The 22030-nt window shown below is 45.6% G+C and overlaps 1 protein-coding gene across 1 annotated transcript; it reads right to left on the bottom strand.

The window, feature by feature from the left end:
* Positions 1-1579: 1579 nt before the first annotated feature.
* On the bottom strand, positions 1580-21779 carry LOC310791411 (up-regulator of cell proliferation-like). The gene is made up of 2 exons (XM_083653107.1): positions 21706-21779; positions 1580-7531 (listed from the first exon to the last, which is right to left on the bottom strand). The coding sequence occupies exons 1-2, from the start codon at positions 21731-21733 to the stop codon at positions 2859-2861; spliced, it is 4701 nt and encodes a 1566-aa protein (XP_083509233.1). The 5' UTR covers positions 21734-21779; the 3' UTR covers positions 1580-2858.
* Positions 21780-22030: the final 251 nt, after the last annotated feature.

Below are 22030 nucleotides of genomic sequence, written 5' to 3'. Positions count from 1 at the left end.
TCAATGATCTACAGACCTAATGATACAGTCTGCCATTAGCTGGCAACTTAAAGGAAAAACATTTCCAATCATCAAAATAAAAACATGAAATAAGAATAACTGTGATATAGTAAATGTGAAAAAGGTCATCATAACCAAACTATTTCCAGCTTTTGAACTTGTACATGGCTTGTTCAACTCATCATCTGTCTAAAAAACGTATGACAGACATTCAACGATATCTATATTAGCTGGTAACAAAATAACAACTATATATTGTGGAAACTTTTGAACTTGTATGCTTTGTTGAAATCTTCACAGTCACCCTTGAACTAAGTCTTTCAAAAGGAATGATATAATAATTCATAATTGTGCACACCAATCATATGCACCTGTGAAGCAACTTGGATAAAGGAAAAAATACAAATAATAATTGCAATACAAATAATGATAGTAAATGTAAAAAACAAAGAAGCCTGATATAACCCATTTATTTCCAGCTTTTGAACTTGGATATTATGGCTTAACTCATCATCTGTCTAAAAAAAGAAACGTAAGACAGAAGTTCAACAATATATACATTAGCTGGTGACTTGGATAAAGGAAAAATATTTTTCAATCATTTAAATAAGGACTGTGATAGATAGTGTCTGGATTTTTTTTTACTTGTATGTATGATGACATGTATGATTTGTTCAGCTTTTTATCATCTGCCTAAAGTTCAACATTACATACAGAGCTAAAGATGCCATAGCATTCACAGCCTTTACCTGGGTAAATTACATAAACGAGGGGGGCAAATCGACTATCAAAATAAGCCGAACTGTAATATAATAAATGTAAAAAAACAAAGAAAAAAGAAGAAGCTTAACGTAACCAAACTATTTACAGCTTTATCAGCTCATCATCTGTCTAAAAAAAAGTAAGTCAGAAGTACAACATTATCTACATGAGCTGGCAAACATTTCCAATCATCAAAAATAAACATGCAATAATAGCTGGTAAATGTAAAAACAATCAAGCCTGACATAACCAAACTATTTGCGGCTTTTGAACTTGTATAGGTTGAGTCCACGTCTCGTCATAGACGCTGGTTTAGCTGGCTCAGCCTGGCTGGGGGCGTGGTCAGGGTGGGGTAAATTCCCTTGTTCTATCCATTCAGCAAAGTTAGAATTTAGCTGATAGCCCAGCCCAGGCAGACACGATCCGGGATTTAACCACCGCAGTAAACGCACATCTGAGCAGACGTCTTGTGTTCTGCTCTAGAACCCCCAAACCTGTAGTTTAGAGCCGCAGCACCTCTTTTGGTGAGTCAGCCCATGATATATATGGGCGGTTTTACCCCACTCGCGCGCCAGCCATTTAACATTTTGTGGGTGTTCCCAGACATGCGGACTGTCTCTATGGCTTGTTTAACTCATCTCTGTCTAAAAAAAGATAAGACAGAAGTTCAATGATCTACAGACCTAATGATACAGTATCCACTGCCATTAGCTGGCAACTTAAAGGAAAACATTTTCAATCATTAAAATAAAAACATTTGACTGTGATACCAGGCGCGGACTGCATAATCGGGCACGTCGGGCAAATGCCCGATGGCCTGGCCTGGCCTGGCCTGCAAAAAAGATTTTTTTTTTTTTTTTTTGGTGCCCGCAGTCAGGCCACTCACTGAACAGCAGGCCAGGCGCCGCCTACTGGTTTACTAGTGGTTTTATTACTTTATTCAGGGTTAAAGTGGGTGCATCTCATTGTAAAATTGGACTCGGCCCAAATTGGGCTTCAAACGGCCCAAATTGGGTTTCAAACGGCCCAAATCTGGCTTCAAACGGCCCAAATTGGGCTTCAAACGGCCCAAATCATGCTTCAAACGACCCAAATTGGGCTTCAAACGGTCAAAATCTGGCTTCAAACGGCCTAAATTGGGCTTCAAACGGCCCAAATTTATGTGTCAGGAGTTCAGCATCATCTATATTAGCTGGTAACTTAGATCAAACTAAGCTTTTCCCATCTTCAAAAATAAACATGGAAGAATATCTGTGATATAGTAAATGTCAAAAATCAAAGCTTGGCTTACTAAAATATTTCCAGTTTTTGAACTTGAATATGGCTTGTTCAACTCATCATCTGTCTAAAAAAATGTAAGAAGTTGTCTTATTCTTATACATTATACATTATTTATAGATCATGAAATAATGGAATTATTGTCCATTTGTAAGAGGTTACAAAATACTTGACAAGTACTTAATTGTGGTGAATAAACACGTTGACTCGCCTTCAGCTGACAAAAAATAGTTTCAATCACTATTAATCTGTCTTTAATTAAAGTGAATGTCTTTGGGGGCATTTGGGTAGTGTAGAGGTAAAAGCACTTGCCTACCACTGTGGAGACCAGGGTTAAATTCCTGGCAGTGGTACCTCTGACTTGGCCAGATGTTCCTACAGACACAATTGGCCGTGTCTGCGGATGGAAAGCCGGTGTGGTATGAGTCCTGAGTGCTGCACTAGTGCCTCCTCTGGTCGGTCGGGGTGCCTGCTCAGGGCAAAGGGGAACTGGGGGGAATAGCATGATCCTCCCATGCGCTACATCCTGCTGGTTAAACTCCTCGCTGACAGGTGAAAAGAAGGGGTTGGCAACAACTGTACATGTATCGGAGGAAGCATGTGCTAGCCTAGTAGTCTATGGCTCTCCCCAGATCGGCGGAGCAATGACCAGGACAGTTACTTGGAAAGTACAATTGGGGAGAAAACAAATATAGTGAATGTCTTAATCTATTCAGACCCCACATCTGTCTTAACTGGAGTGTGATTATAGCTCCATTTGCAGAATCCTTGCATTTTCAAATTTGTCTTAAATTAACTTAGCTAGGAATGTACATTTTTTATTTCATATTGAAGGCATCCTTCAAACCCTTGAGTGCTTGTTCCTTTGTGATGCTCCTCCAGGCCTCTGGAACATCAGCTGGTTTGGCCTTGTACCTTTTAGCAAATCGCTCATTGTATTTCACCAGGACAAACTTCCAGTAGTCAGATGCCTCTATGGAGGGGTCTGGAGGAATGTTCCAGTCTGGATAGTAGTCATGGTATTGTTTGTAAGGATGCGACCTACAGTTGGTCTCTGCATTTCGGAATTTTTGTTCACTGTGCACGTTAGTTGTACACGTTGATGCCACCAGCTTCTGAGTATCTGCATTTCTGTATGTACCAAGAGCTTGTGGCCGATGCACAGCTGCATGATGTTTCGTGTGGCCTGTTCCTGCAGCCTCACATGGCACTTCACAAAAGGGGCATTGCTGTCCACAGCCAAACACCCGCTTGAAGAGCTCATCCTGTGGTTTGATGGGAAGTTTGTTCAGGGTCTCAGTGATGTCTTCAAACTCTGAGAATTCCTGCTGGAGCTCTTCCTTTAAGTCAGTTAATGATTTAATGACGCTCTTGGTAAATGGATGGCATGTGCTTTGTATTTGAAACAGTACGCCTTTTACAGCCTCCATTGAGATTGAGATGTCTTTTTTCAAGTTATTGCGCATATTGTTGATGAGCTCTGTGATGCTCTCATTATCTGGCAACTGAGAGCCATCCTCTCCTTTGCAGGCCTGATCAATTGCTGCTCTTGTTTTTTTTATTATTACCTCCAGATTGTCATTTTTCAGTTTGCACAGAGTCTTGTCCTTTGACATTTTTTGCTTGATTTGCTGAAATATCCAATCTTTAACATATATTTCATATTTACCAATGTACTTGACAAAACTCTGAAAGTCTTCCTTTTCCAGCAACTCTTTTAGAATGCTAAACTGGAAAAATGAGCGTGAACTGTACTCTAGTGAATAGCAATTTGTCATTTCCTCCACAATGTTTATTCCAAGAGATCTATTGATGTACTCTTCCACAGCAGGTTTGATACAAACCTGCACAAAATCAGTTGCTTTGCGTTGGCAATGATCTTTCTCTTTGTATAAGTCGAGAAAATCGGACAAGTACTGAGTCTTGTACTTCTCCAGCTGAGTTCGGGGATCCTTATCTGACAAGTATTTTCTGTGCATTTGAAGGAATTTCCTTGAAGCAATGCCACATATGTGAAGTTTCAGCTCAATTTCAAATTTGGCATTTGTTTTGAGGCTCTGGTAGCTTTGTATAAGGAATTCGTCTATTTTCTTCAGAAGATCATTTGTGAAAGTGTCATTGTAATCTCTGTTTGAATTTGCAGTATCCTTCACAAACTGTGTGCAAGTCTCAATTACATTGTCTACAAAGCTCTGCAATTCTGCTTTCATCTTTGGTTTGAACAACGGGATCTTCTGCCAAAAGCGAAGGTCTATATGTTTACTGCTGGCCTTAAATGAATCCTTCCCAATTTCATGTAGGTCTTTTGTATTCTGCAATTCCTCACTGATCCTGTTGGAGAAATTGTTTTTCAACTGCCTGAGGATACACTTAGATATATCTCGTTCTTTCAGGACAGACACATTTACAATTGCTCCTTCCCACATCTTATTAAACTCATCTCTCAGTTGATCATCGGTCAGCGATGATTTTTTGCAGGTGCTTAGGAACTTCATCACCCGTTCTTCAATAACATCTCTGTGTTTCCTCTGAATGTCCTGAGCCTTTTTTGAGCTTATTTTTAGCTCAAGGGCACAATCCAATGTATTATTCACAGAATGTTTGATTTCATTTGCAAGACTATCGATACTGTTGAAAAAGTCAATTTTGTTTTTCTCTATCAGATTTACATGTTTGTCTTTCCTTTTGTAGTAGGCCTCAAGTTTATCCATAATTTTAATTTTTTGGACTGATGTTTTATCTGTTGCCTCTGATTTTTTTGATGCAACCAGTGTATTCCAACATTGTATTTCAGATTCATTGTCAGCATTGGAGATTTCCAACTCTGCTGCTGTCTGCCAGGAGAGAATCTCTTTTCTGAAATCCCATTCCCATTGACTGAACTCTTGGCAAAGGTTGTCATAGGCTTGAGCCACAAGAGTGTTCCGGAAACTAAAAATGAAGTTCTCATATTTCACTGCTTTCCAGAGACTACTCATCCAATCCAGAAACTCTGGTATCTGTGAGACTTCAATGTTTGTGTCACTTTTCAGGGTCTCCAAGAGATTTGTCTTGAAATCTGCTACAGCTTCACTGTAACCAGTGTTCACTGGTGCCATCGGAGGAGTTCCATGCCAAAGTCCTGGGATGTACCAGTTGTTTTTTTCCATGTCATATTCCAGCACATCTGTGAATGCTTTAATCGAAGGCTGTCTCTCCATTTCAGCTGCAATCTGGGTCATTTCATTGAGCTGATCCAAGAGATGCTTTCTTTCTGTCATGTTCTTCATATGAGCCGAAACTCCAGCAACATTTTGGTGCACAAAATGGCAAACTGGCTTTTTCCCAATTTCCTTCATTCTTAAAAATGCATGAGCTGCCGTTTGCAGGACATCTTTAATTTCTGTTGAGTTCTCCATTGCAATGTTGATAATGGTGACATCACTTAAACCAATGACCAAGGTTGCCAGCTGATTGTCATGTTCATAACTATTATCCAGTTGTGCCAAGTCAGGAGACTTCAGACCCTCTGTGTCAATGAGAAGTATAAAGTCACAATTCAAGTCGCTTTGCATGTCCTCTCCAATTCTGAGGAAGAGCATGAAAGCTCCTCTCGTGCATCTGCCACTGCTGACAGGAAACTGCACACCAAACATGGTGTTGAGCAGCGTTGACTTCCCTGTACTTTGTACACCCAACACAGTCAGTACTAACAGTCTGCTCTTCTCTCCAACCTTCCTGTGAAGCTCCATCAGCACATCAGTCACCCATCTCTCTGGGATGTTGGAAGCATCTCCATCCAAGAGCTCTAAAGGATATCCATCTAACAGCATTTCAGCAGCCAACTCAGGAAGACGAGATATTTCATCAGAAGGTTTTTTTGAGCTGAAGCAGGAAGCCTCATAGATCTGTCCCATCTCTCTCATGTAATGCTCTATTCCCAAAGAGCTTTCCAGCAAAGCGTGATCCAACTCTGCAATACGCTTTGTATCTTTCTTCTCGCATAGCTCTTTGAATTTGTTGCGCAGTGCAGACAGTTTGGTCCGTGATTGTGCATCAAGCTTGAGTTTCATCCACTTGAGAAAAAAGTCTCTCTCCTCTGTGTTAGTTGTGTCTAAGGTTGCAATAAATGTCTTCATTGCTCCAGATAGTTCGTATTGGCTTTGCTCCTTCCTAATGCTTACTTTCTCTGCCTGTAGCTGACATTTGTATTCTTCCACTCCTAATTCACCAGCGTTTTGCAATCTACATTCCTCCTTCTCTAACCGGGCTAACTGTTTCCAATGATCTCCTTGCAAAGGAAGCTGTTGTTTCTTGTACTCTGGTATACTCTGCACACCAATCTCTTTCATGATCTCCTCTGCTGCTCTCTTTTGGAGGTCATTTTTGGATTCATCCACAGACAGACCAAGTTCAATAGCTTTACCAAGCATATTTTCAAGGTTTATTACGGTTGTTACATCTGTCAGTGTTGTCTTGATGGCTGTACAAAGTTTCTTAGAAAACTCTGTGACATTTTCCTTTGGATCTTTGATTTTCACATGGTTTTTTGGCAAATCCAAGGCTTTAACTGTGTTCTTAACAGACGTCATGTTCTCACGAGCATCCCCCTCCTTGCAATTAACAACTATGAAGAGTTTGGATCTCACATCTTGAAGAGAACTCAAAATGCTATGCTCAGGTTCTTCAACTTTGTCCAGGAATACAAAGGTAGCTGTTGATACTTGAAAAAGAAAACTGAATTCTGCTAGTGACTTGCAAACCTCTCCTCTCAAATTGGCAACGGCAATTGGCCTTGGAAATGCATCAAGCTTTTCTTTACCAGAAGGAAGGTACCAGCAAACCTCTACCAATCCATTACTGATTTTTCTTTGAACTGTTCCTCCTTCCATATCTTTGTGTATGAAGAAACTGTGATTCTGCTGACCAGTGCTGAGAACATGATTCAAACATTGAGACTTGGATAAACTACAATTCTTCAGCCTTACGAAGGAAAAGAGTGGTATATTTGCTTGAACAATGTTGTCTTCCACAAACCCTTTTGATGCAGACATATCATGTGGACGCCATTCTTTGAGGATGCCTCTCAGAGCCCATAACATCAGCGACGTCTGACTGTTATTGCCATGGGGTAAGAGCATAGGAACAGAAAACTGGCACATTGACATCTTGAGGGCCATTTCCTGTTGCAAGAAGCTGTCAGCACATAGGAAGAGTGCGGTGATGAGGTCAAGAAGATTAACCTTAGTGTCATCTGTGGATTCATCTGCAGTAGAAAGGTCTAGGTCAAACATATCATAGTCTTCCTCATCACTGTTTGATAGATGTGTGCAGTTCCTGCATTCTGCATTGATCTTAAAGAGTTTTCTGAGAAAACACCATGGTATATCTTCCACTGATTCAACGTCATTATCAAAGATGTTGTTTTTGTTGATCTCCAGGAGTGATCGAAGAGAAAGCTTGTTGGGATAGAATTTCTCCAGTCCAAGTTTAGCGAGAAAGTCCAAGAAGCCTAAAAGAGAAAGAGGAAAATCCATTTTACAAATTGTTTTTGGAATGATCAGTGGTGCTGAAACACTTGCATCAGTATTGATAAAGTTTCAGTGACTGATATAGCTATTTCTGATCATTTCTGTGTATTTCTGAAGCATGTCTGCCTGTAACCACAGGGACAAACAAGAGTGCCAGTGCCAGGCAATTATGTAGCCTGCATTTAAAGAGACATGGGGGCTTGTTTAACAGGAAAGACAAAATGTCTGAGAGGAAAGAAGAGAAAAGAAAACAAAAAAACTTGTTTGACAGGAAAGAAAACAACCACACACAAAACGCACGCACGCACGTACGTACGTACGCACGCACACACGCACACACACACACGCACGCGCGCACATGCGCGCCCGTGCACACACACACCCTATCCCTACTCTGCTTGGCATCATTCATTCTCAGCAGCTTAGGTCCGATGAAGAGAGGTCGGCCTCTATCTTCCCAAAAGCGCTAATTTAGCATTTGCGCTCGTTTAACGCCATGCGCAATGCAAATTGGGGGCGGACACAAGCGTGTGATAATTGTGATAATTGTGATAATTGTACTGGGCATTGGCTGCCACAAGCCAAAGCAGGCGTTGCAGTGCTAAAATTTGGTGATAGATGGCATTATGCTATCGTCAGCAGCGCGCAATTACTAAGAGCTTTGAAAAGGACCTCTTACGCGCAAATACCTCCCTGCGCTGGGTTGGGCACCATAATCTCCATGCAGTGCAGCGCAGCGCAGTGCAAGTAAAATCCCTTTTGGATATGTCATTACGCACAGCCTTGTCAGGCCAGGACATCAAATTATGCTGCTAAAATTGGGTATTAGCAGATAATTCAGTGAGGCAATCAACTATAACTCACTGAAAAACTTTTATCACATCGCAAAGAGGGAAATGAATCGAGAAAACTTGTTGGACAATGGACATAGGCTATTTACCGTCATAACCCGGAGGGTCGTTGGCACCACAGACGATCTGTCAATAAGCTCTCTCTGTCCCCGCACGAGTGAGTACACTCTATTACGCATTGAGAGAATTACAGCATATTGCATGCCTTGCGCAAACAGCCATTGCGAGACAGGAATCTGATTGGTTTTGATTGACGTAATGCCCAGCATTGCCTGGCCACGCCTGTGAATAATTCTGGTAGTTAAGACCACCCAAATCCCGTTTGCGCAGGCATTTGGGGGCGCAGATGATTTTGGCACGGCTCTAATTTGCGCTTGCGACACGTGGCATGAACGTTTGCGCACCCCGCTGAGAATTGCATCCCCAACATATTTCGGGGCTGTTTTAACTTAGAAATCAGGGAGGTCACATCTACCAGACAATTATATCACTTTTAAACAGTTACATTTCTGTATAAATCATTACAAGTATGCTCCCATGAGGTGGGGATACTTTTTTTTGCTGCTGGGCGGGGGAGCAAAACTCGGCAGAACACCTGGCGGACGGCGCAAGGCGGAATGCTATCTTCCCTGCCTTAAGGCACGCGCAAACAGGTGCGCAAGCGCTATTAGGGGATATCGCCTGTCGGAAGATAGGGCCCGTGGTCTGTCCGGATCAAACTGGACCATGGTTCGGTTCATTGTAGCGTGAAAATATTTTTTGGATGGTTCGGATTTTCTGACCAATTACAGGAGGTTCCAGCAGGCTATCAGAGGAAAAAGGAGCCACGGTAGTACAAGGAGGAGAGTTTTCAATTGAAATGTGGTCTATTGTACATTTGGTCGGAAAGAAAAATCAGACGATGCTATAAAGTCAACTGAGGGGGGCGGACCATATAAATGATAACACTTTCAAGGTATTTTCAGAGAGTACACTCATGGGGCCCTATTCTCCCACAGGCCTTCGGCGCTAAAACGGGCCTTAAACGCAAAAAAACGTGCCTTGCGCCTGTTTTGGGACGATATCAATATGGCTTTACGCTGCCAAATGCGCTTTAGGCCGAATGGGCGTGGCGCAGTCCCAGAATGGGCCAAAGTGGGCGTGTCGGCCTTAAATCTCGGTGTACTGCTATCTTCGCACCCCCCCTAAATTTAGCGCTTTGCGCCTTTGAAAACCAGGCCTATTCAGTGCGCCAGTGCTCTTCTGCTGCCTCTCCCCTGTCACCCTTCTCTGTCTCTCTCTGAAACCAGGCCTATTCAGTGCGCCAGTGCTCTTCTGCCGCTTCTCTGTCACCCTTCTCTCTCTCTCTCTGACTTCCTCGCTCAGACAGACACAACACATAGCAGCACCCAGCTTCCCATAGGAAATAGCAGTTGTAAGTTTACTGCCTGTGAATGTCCCTGTCCCAGCATGCAATTGGGTCCTCCATTTCGCTACTAAATAGCAACCAAATGAGCCGAAATAGATATAAAAGGTAGATCTAAAATAATGTGTAATGGTAAGACAACCTGCAATTGTAGAAGATTTCAATATTGGACCAAATAAAACATGGAAATGAAACACCACCCTATGTGAAACATATATGTCCTCTTGAGCCTATATATACCCTGTGTGGATTTAACATGATTTAGATAAGTGACAGCGGAACGTGCTTCGGAAGCTTCTACTGTTATCTGCTATACTGTGATGTCCGCTCCAATAACTTGGCCCTACTCCACATTTAGTTTTACAATAAAAACACATTTATGCAATGACTTTACATAATGTAGGCTATATTTATGTGCATCATCCTTCCTGCAGCAGGCGAGAGAAAATGATATCTTTCTGGACAAACTTTCACCAATCTAATTCAATCATGAGAGACTCGTAATATAATTTTAACAAACTTTATTGAATCAGAATAGACAGTTTGAGTATGGCGTATGACTCCATGATGTGACGCTCCTCTTGCTTATGAGAGAGGGGCGTCAGTGCTGTATGAGATAGGACATCCCCCTTAAGGGGATCTGTTTCCAACAGGAGTCATAACATTGGTGGTGATCTGGGGAGGTGGTGGGATGAAGCTTCTTGCTCTGGAGATGCTGGATGGATGCGTGATGCTGACACAAGGTGAGTGATGACTGCACAAGTGTGATTTAAGCTGTGGTGATGGGGGCTTTATATAGTACCAGGAGAAGGGCATTTATGATGTCATAACTGACGTCATTTGGGCAACTGACGTCACACTGCGAAGGTGACGTCATGGAGAAGGTGACGTCGGAGATGGTGACGTCATTTAGTGACGTCATTTGGGCTGAGGGTTATGACAGCATGGGGTGCTCTAGTAATGCCTTATTTGGTCTTCCATGATTGAAATTCAGTCTATGACTACACTTCAATCATGAGAGACTCGTAATATAATTTTAACAAACTTTATTGAATCAGAATAGACAGTTTGAGTATGGCGTATGACTCCATGATGTGACGCTCCTCTTGCTTATGAGAGAGGGGCGTCAGTGCTGTATGAGATAGGACATCCCCCAAAGGAATTTAAAGTTATTTCAGGAACTGGGAGAGTGAAAACGGGGGTCATGGAGCTGGCCTGGGGTATGCTTTAGTCAGGTCGTGGGCTGACAGGGGGAGAATTTAGGCATGTCGGGAGATGAGGGGCTGACCGGGGTTTTTTAAGGCAAAGCGGGGATGCAAGGGAGTGGATGTGGATAGCCCGGGCATGGGCGCATTGATGAGCAAAAGGAGAGTTTGATCACCACCAACGAAGTGCTTGTTGCCTCTTTAGTCATGGAAGGAGGGATCTTTGGGCTGATAATATGGTGTCTTGCTCTGGTCGAATGTAAGGTGCATAGGCGGGTGAGGACCAGCGCCCCGGTTGTTGAAGGGAGGCGGAGGACGCCCCCTGCATGGCTGCTGATGTGGCTGCTCCGATCCTGAAGGAGTGACTGGAATAGTTCTCTGCAGGGATGTTGCATTTCTGGAGTGTGGTCTTGAAGTGAAGGATGAACCAGGATCTTGTCATGTGATGATGGGGAGAGATGAGGAAAAGGGGGCCAAGGGCTGATTGAGGTTTATGCAAATGCCGGAATGATGGGTTATGCAGATTGTCGGGACATTGGCTGACTTGTCAGGACGTGGGCTGACTGAATGGATGTAGGACGCATGGCTGATGAGGACGGCAGCCCAGTTGTTGAAGGGAGGACCCCCCCGGGAAGGGACCACCCCCCCCAAAAGAAAAAAGGTCAGCGATGACCTGCATTTTTAAGGTCAGTAATGACCAAGGTCGCAACAACCTGCATGAGCATAGCCAGCAATGGCTTAAAGATGCAATATTTAACCTTTAGCATTATATTATTATGGCATGAAAATGTCTAAAAATGAGTAGACATAATGTTATATTCTTTAGTTGTGCACTTACTTTATCCCAAATTGTATGAGGCAAAGATAGGCTTGATATTTTTCTCATAGTTTTCCTATCTATCTGTTCTATTCCTAATAGATGCACGTTCTGATTTGTGCATTTTGACATTTGGAATATTAAAGGTGGGCTGACCATTGTTAATAAGTACGTTTTCCCCTTGGATTTGACTTTAAGTTGCGTGTCTACAGTATGTCTATTATGGGCCTTTTTCATTTGTTTTGACAGTCGTGTACTGTCACTTCGGGAGAGTTGCACCCGCACCCTCGGCTGAGCTGTTGTACGGTGGATTTAGTTCAGTTGAGGCAGAGACTGGCTGTGGAGACACACGGTTTTCGTGCCATGACCTTTTGATTAGTTTTGACGTCCAGCGGGAGGGGGAGCAGTGAATGTGCTGCATCTGTGAAAAGTTTTAAGTCGTCGGCAGACGAGACGATTTCGTCGTAGAAAAATGAGATTTCGTTCCAATTTTCTAAGAGGTGTGCCCGGAATTTGAGATTGGATCGGCATCCCTCATTGAGGGTAACTGAGTCAAGGAGGCTGGGGACTGAAGATGCTAAATCGAGCAGCCTGGAAATTAATGACCTCCCTTGGGGAATAATGTGCATGGCAAAATTCAGGTGGCCGAGCAGAGACAGAAGGTCTCGTTTTGAAATGTGGCTGGCTGCTGAATGGGACTGGGCTATTTCGTGGATGCGAGACGATTTCTCGAGGGGGAGAGAGCTTGCATAAGCTTGGTGTCAAGATTAAAGCCCAGGAATTCGAGAGATGATGAGGGCCCGGAGGTTTTTTCCCCAGCTAGAGGGACGCCTTTGGCATGGAACTGGAAAACTGGATTTGCCCTGGAAAGCTCTGAATTGAGGCGGGGACTATGGCGACTCTCGTGTACTGTTTGGATGAGGCAGGGTGGTGCTCTGCTGAAGCCACTGTGCTGAGACCGGGGATATGCTTTGCTGAAGCCACTGTGCTGCGACCGGGAATATGCTTTGCTGAAGCCACTGTGCTGTGACCGGGGATAAGCTTTGCTGAAGCCACTGTGCTGTGACCGGGGTATGCTTTGCTGAAGCCACTGTGCTGTGCCCGGGGATATGAACTGTGACCAGGGATATGCTCTGCTGAGCCACTGCTGTGACCGGGATAGTGTTGCCAGATGGCAAATGTTGAATTATCGTACCAGAGGGTCAAGATTATCGTTTTTGGAGTGAAATTATCGTACGCCCCCTCCCCAGCGCGGCGTGCCTTGGCGCGCCTATGTCGGGGGGCTGCGGCTGATCACAGGCTACTTTTTGGACTTGGCATGATTTTTCAACACTGTGGTCTCGGCCTGCGTTGCAACGACAACAAAACACCCTGCACGTATTAGCTGCAAATATGTTTGTTTGAAGAGATGATTGTATAAACAGATAGAGTGATAGACGTAGGATTCGTCTAAGTGTCACAAAATGATGAGATTATCGTACATTTGGGGGATTTGGGGATTATTGATCGTACATCGTACAGAGGTCAAAATTATCGTACAGGTACGATAATTATCGTACGTCTGGCAACGCTGCCGGGATATGCTCTGCTGTAGCCACTGTGCTGTGACCAGGAATGTGCTCTGCTGAATCTACTGCGCCGTGACCGGGGAATGAGCTCTGCTGACCTGACGAGTTATGCATAACGGAAAGCCGGGTGATGCTGCACTGCACATTAAAGCCATGGTGGACTGGGAGGAGCACCTTTTGTTTATGATCGAGACTGAAGCTTCGTATGCATTTGCAATACCAGAGTAAATCTCGTAGAGGAAGATCGATTCCCTACTGGGAGAAAGTAGGGAACTCATGGTGCCTCTTTTCTGCAACCATTCACCTCTAGAATACCCCCCAAAACAAAACTTAATTCAAGCATATGCTGAAGCCAGAACCACCCGCGAGCAACGTGCAAGGAAGGTTTGAAAGTGAAAGTTTTTTCACCCACTATTTGCAGACGTTTATTGAACGTTCAGATTTAGACCATATTTCACCACATCTTAAATTAAAATATCAGCGCGCACACGGGATTCAAACCCCGCTTTCCCACGTTCAAGCCGGTCCACTCTAGCGCTGAGCTATACATTTTCTTATATTTTGAAGGACAGGCACCAGCAGAAACGATGATTATCGCCATTTTGCCTGAAGCATGCGACGGGAGACGATAGTGTCGCATCTTGCATTTGCAGTGCGCATCTTTGGCAACGCTAGACCAGCCGCGCGCATGCGCAGTATAGCATGGAAGGCCGGTGGCTAGCCAGGTAGCTAGCGCGCTACTCAGCATGGCCGGAAAAGTTTACAAGGGTTATACTTTATCTAAATGACTGGGATTGTATCGATGGATTGGATGCGTAAGAGAGGAAACATGCTATGAAAAAGAAAAGGTTGACTGGAAACTGGGACTAGAGGCATGTTGTTAAAAGCCCGAATGGACACGGGAGAGGGAAGCGGCCGTATGCAGCAGGGACAGAGTTGCTCTGGCACCCGGCCTGAAATGAGTGCAGCAGCAATGCCGCAACGTTGACTGAAACCAGGGACTAAATGCATGTTTGATTGGCACCCGGCCTGCAATGAGTGCGGCCGCCGGAAGAGATGCGATACGAGCCTGAAACCTGGGCCAGTGCTGCCGTGGGGAGCGTGGGGCTCGCGAACGTCCTCAGCCGGGCATCGATGTCGATGAGGGGCCCGACCAGTGAAGACATTCAAGATTCAAGATTCAAGATTTTTATTGTCACTCCATGGTACAAGTACCACGTGTGAAATTCTTGTGCAGTGGACTCCGTTTACGACATAGTACAAATAGGCAACAGCAATAAGTAATAGGCAATAAGAAATAGGCATCAATAAGCAATAAGACAGCAATAAGGCAATAAGAAATAGGCATCTTATAAGCAATAAGACAAGTCGGTGGCTTATACGACAGTGGCATATTCATTGCACATAGGTGCACATGTCATGTGCATACGTTAGACGTGTTCAGACATTCCAAATTCGACGTTTTATACATACATGTGCAAATAGCATGTACCTTATTAAACATACACTTAAATTTACAATTAAACGTTAGGCACCTTATTAAACATACACTTAAATTTACAATTAAACGTTAGGCATCCGTAATAGTAGCAGCTGCAGTACGGTACTGCGGTACGACTACTGCACTATTTGTGCATATTTAGGAGTCTCGTGGCCTGCGGGAAGAAACTGTTCCTCAAGCGATTTGTGCGTGTTTTTGGAACCCTGTATCTCCTCCCTGAGGGTAGCCGGGAGAACAGACTGTTGTGGGGATGGTTTGTGTCTTTGATGATCTTCAGGGACCTCCTGAGGCACCGCTGGTTATACAGTTCGTGCAGTTCTGGCAACTCGTCTCCTGTTACGTGCTGGGCCGCGCGCCTCACCCTCCGTAGCGCCCTGCGGTCCATGGTGGTACAGTTCCCGTACCAGGCGGTGAAGCAGCCAGTCAGCAGGCTTTCAATGGTGCCTCTGTAGAAGTCCCTGAGGATTTCTTTCCTTAGCCCAAACTTCTTCAGGCGCCTGAGTCCGTGTATTCGCTGTTGGGCCTTTTTGACAACAGTGGCGGTGTGGCCGGCCCAGGTCAGGTCCTGGTGGATGTTGACTCCCAGGTACTTGAAGCTGTCCACCCTTTCCACCACTGTGCCGTTGATGGTGATTGGGGGGTGTGTGCCCCCCCCTCTCCTGTAGTCCACGATGATCTCCTTGGTCTTGGAGACGTTCAGAGAGAGGTGGTTGTCCTGGCACCATTGTTCCAGGACCCTCACCTCCTCTCTGTAGGCCGTCTCGTCGCCCCCCGAGATCAGCCCCACGACTGCTGTGTCGTCTGCAAACTTCACGATGGTGTTTGAAGTTTGAGTCGCCACGCAGTCGTGGGTGTAGAGGTCGTACCAGAAGGGGCTGGAGACGCACCCCTGGGGTGCTCCTATGCTGATGGTCAGCGGGGAGGAGGTGAGGTTGCCCACCCTCACCACCTGGCGGCGGTCTGTCAGGAAGTCCAGGATCCAGTCGCACATCGCTGTGTTTAGTCCCAGGTCCCTGAGTTTGCTTACCAGCCTGGAGGGTACTATGGTGTTGAATGCTGAGCTGTAGTCCACGAACAGCATTCTCACATAGGTGTCCTTCCCCTCCAGGTGGGACAGGGCGGTGTGGAGCACGTGTGCCACTGCATCCGCTGTGCTCCTGTTGGGGCGGTATGCAAACTGCAGCGGGTCGTGGTCCGGGGGGAGTGTGGGACGGATCTTTGATATGACCAGCTTTTCAAGGCACTTGCTGGCTATTGGTGTGAGGGCTATAGGGCGCCAGTCATTGAGGCTGGTCACTTTTTTCTGTTTGGGAATGGGGATGATTGTTGCTGCCTTGAAGCAGGAGGGAACTCGTCGGAGGGAGAGGGACTGGTTGAAGATGTCTGTGTACACGGCTGCCAGCTGGTGGGCGCAGGCCTTGAGGACCCGCCCAGGGATGCCGTCCGGGCCGGCCGCCTTGCGTGGGTTGATACGCAGGAACGACCGGCACACTTCATCCTCAGTGATGGTGAGGGGGCGGTCTGTGGGGGGTGGAGGGTGGGTGGGGTTGGTGGTTAGGTGGGAATGGGGGGGGGTGCGGGTGCTGAGGGGTGGGGGGGAGGAAGGGGGGAGGGGAGGTGATCGGGGGGTGGGGGGGAGGAAGGGGGGTGGGGGGGAGGAAGGGGGGAGGGGAGGTGTTTGGGGGGGGGAGAGGAGGAGGGGTGGTGGGGGGGCGGCGAGGGGGAGAGGTGATGGGGGGGGAGAGGTGGCAGGGGGGGGAGGAGGGGAGGAGAGGGGTGATGGGGGGGAGAGGTGGGGGGGGAGGAGAGGAGGGGGGGTGGGGAGGGGAGGGGTGGTGGGGGGGAGGAGGGAGGGGGGGGTGATGGGGGGGAGGAGAGGGGGAGAGGGGTGGGAGAGGGGGGGGGGGAGGAGGGGAGGCGCTCTGGCAGAGGGGTCGAACCTAGCGTAGAACGCGTTGAGTTCGTCCGGTAGGGTGGGTGATGTGCTGGGGTTCTGTCGTTTCACCTCTTTGAAGTCTGTGGCAGCATGGAGCCCTCTCCACAGGTGTCTGGGGTTGTTAGTGTCCAGTTTTGACTCCAGCTGCCTTCCATAATCTCTACGTGCTATTTTTATAGCGGTCCGGAGGGCATATTGTGCCTGCTTGTATTGGTCAGTTGTGCCAGAGCTGAAGGCGGTGGTCCTGGCGTGAAGGGCAGCCCTGACGTCGCTGTTGACCCAAGGCTTTTGGTTCGGCATTATTTTGACTTTTTTTGTGGGGACTATGTCGTCGGTGCACTTCTTTATGAAGCATGACACCGTATCTGCATACTCGCCCAGGTCTCCTGCAGCTTTGAACTCCTCCCACACCACTTGGTCAAAGCAGTCCCTCAGGATGTCGTCTGATTGGTCTGACCAGCAGTGGGCGGTTCGGAATGCTGGGGGTTGTCTTTTTAGTTTTTGTTTGTACCTGGGTACAAGTAGGATGGAGGCGTGGTCCGATTTGCCGAAAGGGGGGCGAGGGACGGCTTTGTAGCCATGTCGGATGTTTGAGTAACATTTGTCCAGTGTGTTACTGCCTCGCGTGGGGAAGTGAATGTGCTGGTACAATGTGTGCATTCTGCCTCTCAGGTTTGCCCTGTTAAAATCCCCAGTCACCACCAGGGCCATTTCGGGTTGTTTTGTCTCCTGTGCACTGATGGCGCGTTGCAGCTCTTTCAGTGCGACAGTCACGTTCGCTTGTGGAGGAACGTATACACCCATGATGGTGACTGTCGTGAATTCCCTAGGACTCCAGAACGGCACGCATTGTACCATTACATATTCAAGATCTGCTGAGCAGTGTTTCCCAATGTCTGTGGTGTTTACACACCAGTTTTCGTTAATCATAAGACATACGCCCCCTCCCTTCTTCTTACCGGATTGTTCGTTTCTGTCTCCTCTGAATACACTGAATCCTGGTAGCGCGATAGAGTGGTCCGTTGTGTCAGGAGTAAGCCAGGTTTCCGTTAGGCACAGAACATTGCATCGCGCTATGTCTTTTTGGTATTGTGCACGCGCTCTTAGTTCACAAAGTTTATTCTCCAGCGATTGAACATTTGCCAGCAGTATGCTTGGGAGAGGTGGTTTATCCGCGCGCTTCCTCAAGCGGGCGAGAAGCCCATATTCATCATCGTTGCGATCAGGGGATCTTGGAGGCCTGGAGGGGCTGGAAGCCTTGGCGCGTCCGCCGAGGAGCCGGCGGTCGTGGTGCGCTTCGCTGGGCCTTTCTTGGAGGTGGACTTCTGGGCTCTTTTGCTGCGGCCACGGTCTCCGGAGTGCTGTGCGGACTGAGATCCAGGCGAGACGAGGACCTCCGTGACGTTGGATCTTCTTTTGCGGCCGCGGCCCCTGGTGAGGGGAGCGTCCCATGAGACGCCTGTGACGCCCGGAGATGAAGCCTGGGGATTGGGGATTTGCCCGAGGCTGGCCGGGGCGTTGAATGTGCTCTGGAGGAAAGCGTCCATGGTGGAGCTGAAACTTTGCTGCTCGTTTTCGGACTCGGACATGGTGCTGGACTGAATGAAGCTTCTTGCTCTGGAGATGCTGGATGGATGCGTGATGCTGACACAAGGTGAGTGATGACTGCACAAGTGTGATTTAAGCTGTGGTGATGGGGGCTTTATATAGTACCAGGAGAAGGGCATTTATGATGTCATAACTGACGTCATTTGGGCAACTGACGTCACACTGCGAAGGTGACGTCATGGAGAAGGTGACGTCGGAGATGGTGACGTCATTTAGTGACGTCATTTGGGCTGAGGGTTATGACAGCATGGGGTGCTCTAGTAATGCCTTATTTGGTCTTCCATGATTGAAATTCAGTCTATGACTACACTAGGCTATATTTTTCTAGCTGATGCGTTTAGAACATTATTTTCACTTTGATCTTGCTATAGTGTAGCGTATTTACATGCTTGCAGTATTGAAACTGCAGTTAGATTGGTTTGAGAAGCATAATAATATGGAATAATAGCCTATAATGCAGACATACAGACTGGATGAAGGGAGGGGGGGGGGGGCAGAGCGTTTGGCTTTCGTCTGGTTTTGCGGGATCACTGGAATTGGAGCTAAAAAGGCAAGCGTGCGATTCGTTTATTGCAGTTATCCAATGAGCATGACGGTGCATAATTTTACGCTTAAAAGGCGTGGTTGTAATGCTTTAGGCTGCGTGTAGCGCCAGCACGACGATATCAATTGCGCTGGTCCACGCCCACTGATTTGAGCTGCGCCAGGCGTTCGGCCTAGAAACAGCGCCGATGCAACGATAGGGACCATAGTCTCTGAACTTCAGAGAGAGTGAGCCTACACTGCACAAGCATGTGAAACATCAAATTGCCTCCTGGTCTCCGCAGCATATGTAGGCAACTAAGCAAAAAAACAAATAGAGACCTGAATAAATAAAAATGCTATTGCAATTGCTAAATTTGCACTGGAAATTATCCAAAATGCCCCGAAACATTTTAATTTTCCCTGTTACTGTGATGTTTCCTATGACTTGTCATAAGAATATCGGCCAAAAAGTTTAGTTTCTGTTTTAGCCTCTGCTCCATGCCTGATATAGAGATAATGTTGTTCTTCATGGCTGCCACTGACACTTGCTCTGTCACATTCCAGAAGCAGTGCACCTTATGTAACAAAGTTCAGTTCTTTGCGATGGCAGCCAGCTGGCAGCTGAAAGGGTTTCGTGTGGGCGTATCACCTGACGATTCCTGCCACTGTTAAGTTTCTGTGTTGTCTTTGTTTAATCTGCCAAGGACCTGTCATGGCCCAGATGCCAATTAAATATCACTGCATCTTTGTCACTTTTTATTTGTTCTTACGTGAGAACAGACAAAAGAGCTTCCTCCCTTTGACATGATTCAATGCAACAATGCAACACTGTTTCATACAAACCCCTAGGCAGCATGCTGTTAGATGATGCTGTAGTGGTTCTCAACCTTTTTGAGCCGTGGATTCGCCCAGATCAACTACTGACCTCCAGGTGCATACAGTACGCTCAAAATCATGCATTAAAGCGGCTGCACTGCTTAAAAAGTATGAGAATGAAAAAAATATTTTCTATGGTATTTAGTAAGGACCAATATCTGTCAGGTCTCTGTGTCTCTATCATCACAGGTCTCTGTGATGTACCAACTCACAGGAATTTGCGTTGCGGCAGAAAAACAGGGAAGGGATGGTGATGGTGTCACAATGCCCTATGGCGTGCAAAGGCCTAAAAACTTAAAATATAGCTGTAGTACCCGCCATGGGCAAATTTTTTCTATTTTTTTCCTCCGTCTCTGCGATGCACCAACTCACGGGAATTTGCGTCCCGGCAGAAGAACAGGAACAATAATAATAATAAAAATCAGAGTAAAAACAATAGGGTTTCCAACCCCTTCAAGGCTTGAACCCCTAATAATAATAATGACAGTGGTTCGTGGCAGTGGTAGATGGGGGGAAGGGGGGGTGGGGGGGTGGATGCCAAGTCATATCTTGCCTAGGGCACCACCTCGGTCAGGGCCAGTAGCGCTATAGCCTGGTAACCAGACGCAAGCCTATCCACCACTGATTCTGTGATGTATTTTTCAGCCTGAATGCATCCTAACATTAGATAAGTCAAGCCGCCTACATTGACCAGCCACTCTGGTGTCTTGGACGGTATCTGTCCTGAACCTCGCCAGTGGATGGGCTTGGGTCCATGAGGCCCATATGAAGACAACTGTGATTCATATGGGGCTGGATACCAGCCTGGCACTGCTTCCTTTTCTGACAATTGTGTGACACAGGCATGCGTACGCACTCACACACATCACAAGCACGCACGAGCGCATACACACACACACACACACACACACACACACACACACACGCACACGCACACGCACATGCACACACACACACACACACACACACACACACACACACACACACACATACAGTAGATCAATACAATACCTACCGGTATGTCACTTTTCTCTCTTATTTTCTGACTAGAATTGTGTTAATTGTCCTGTCCTGTATTTATTGTTTTGTTTTCCCCATGTTGTCCCGTCAATGTTCTGTCTTTTAAATAAATAAATAAATAAATAAATAAATAAATAAATAAATAAATAAATAAATAAATACATAGTTGTGGAATAGCTCATAGTGTTGAAATGATGCTCTCTCACGTTGTTTTGAGTGATACTTGTTCTCGTCCTCTTCCTGTCTTTCTGGCCCATCCTGTGTGCTGTAAGTCTGAATGAATGAATGAATGAATGAATGAATGAATGAATTTATTTGCTGATAAAATAAAATAACACAACAGTACATATAGTAATGAAAGAACAGACAATATATCAATCACCGAGGATAAAAACACAAAAAAGTCTGAGGGCTTATTTCCATTGTGGTCCTCACATTAAACATATAGTAAGACGAGGCATAAAAAACATAAAACACTTAAAACAATTTAAAAGAAACATAAAACAGAGGAGAGTGGTTACATTAAAGGAACTCGAGATAAAATAAATAGCAGTAGGTCAAGCAAATAGCAGCAGGGCAATGTATCACTTATAAAAAGACTAAAAGAAATAAAAAGGTAACCCTGCACAGTCATCCTGTGTGCCGTAAGTCAACCCTGCACAGTACAAATCATACCCAGGAAGAGACATGAAAGCAACACACACAAAAACAGACATGAACTCATTTTTCACTCATTATACTAAGCTATCAAAATTAATTGGTGAATGATATATTGAATAATCCAAAGAGATTTGTTATTCACAACAAATTGCATTTGAGTGCATAATCTGCATGGTGGCATACCTGCACGCTCTTCTCTTTTTGTGGCCATTGTAGATTAGGTTGGTATTTCCTCTTCATTCCCCTGTGCTTCAAATCCCCAGAATCTCAATCCAGATCAATCTGTCAATCAGTCAATAAATCATTGACTCATTGTTAATACATCATAAACTGGATACAAATAGTTATTATGTGCAATGGCAATGTTGGTTATGGATGATGGGTAAATTAACACCTTATATTTGGGTGCAACCTCTGATGCCACATTTCAAGTCTTAATGCAATGTACTGCAAAATATCAAAAATGCTCTCAAGATTGTTAGATTATTAGATATAGAGAGCAAGGTAA

The sequence above is a fragment of the Poromitra crassiceps genome, assembly GCF_964638095.1.
Source record: "Poromitra crassiceps genome assembly, chromosome: 16".
NCBI lineage: Eukaryota > Metazoa > Chordata > Actinopteri > Beryciformes > Melamphaidae > Poromitra > Poromitra crassiceps.
Note: the sequence above shows the minus strand (reverse complement) of the source record. Positions and strands in the feature narration are given on the sequence as shown.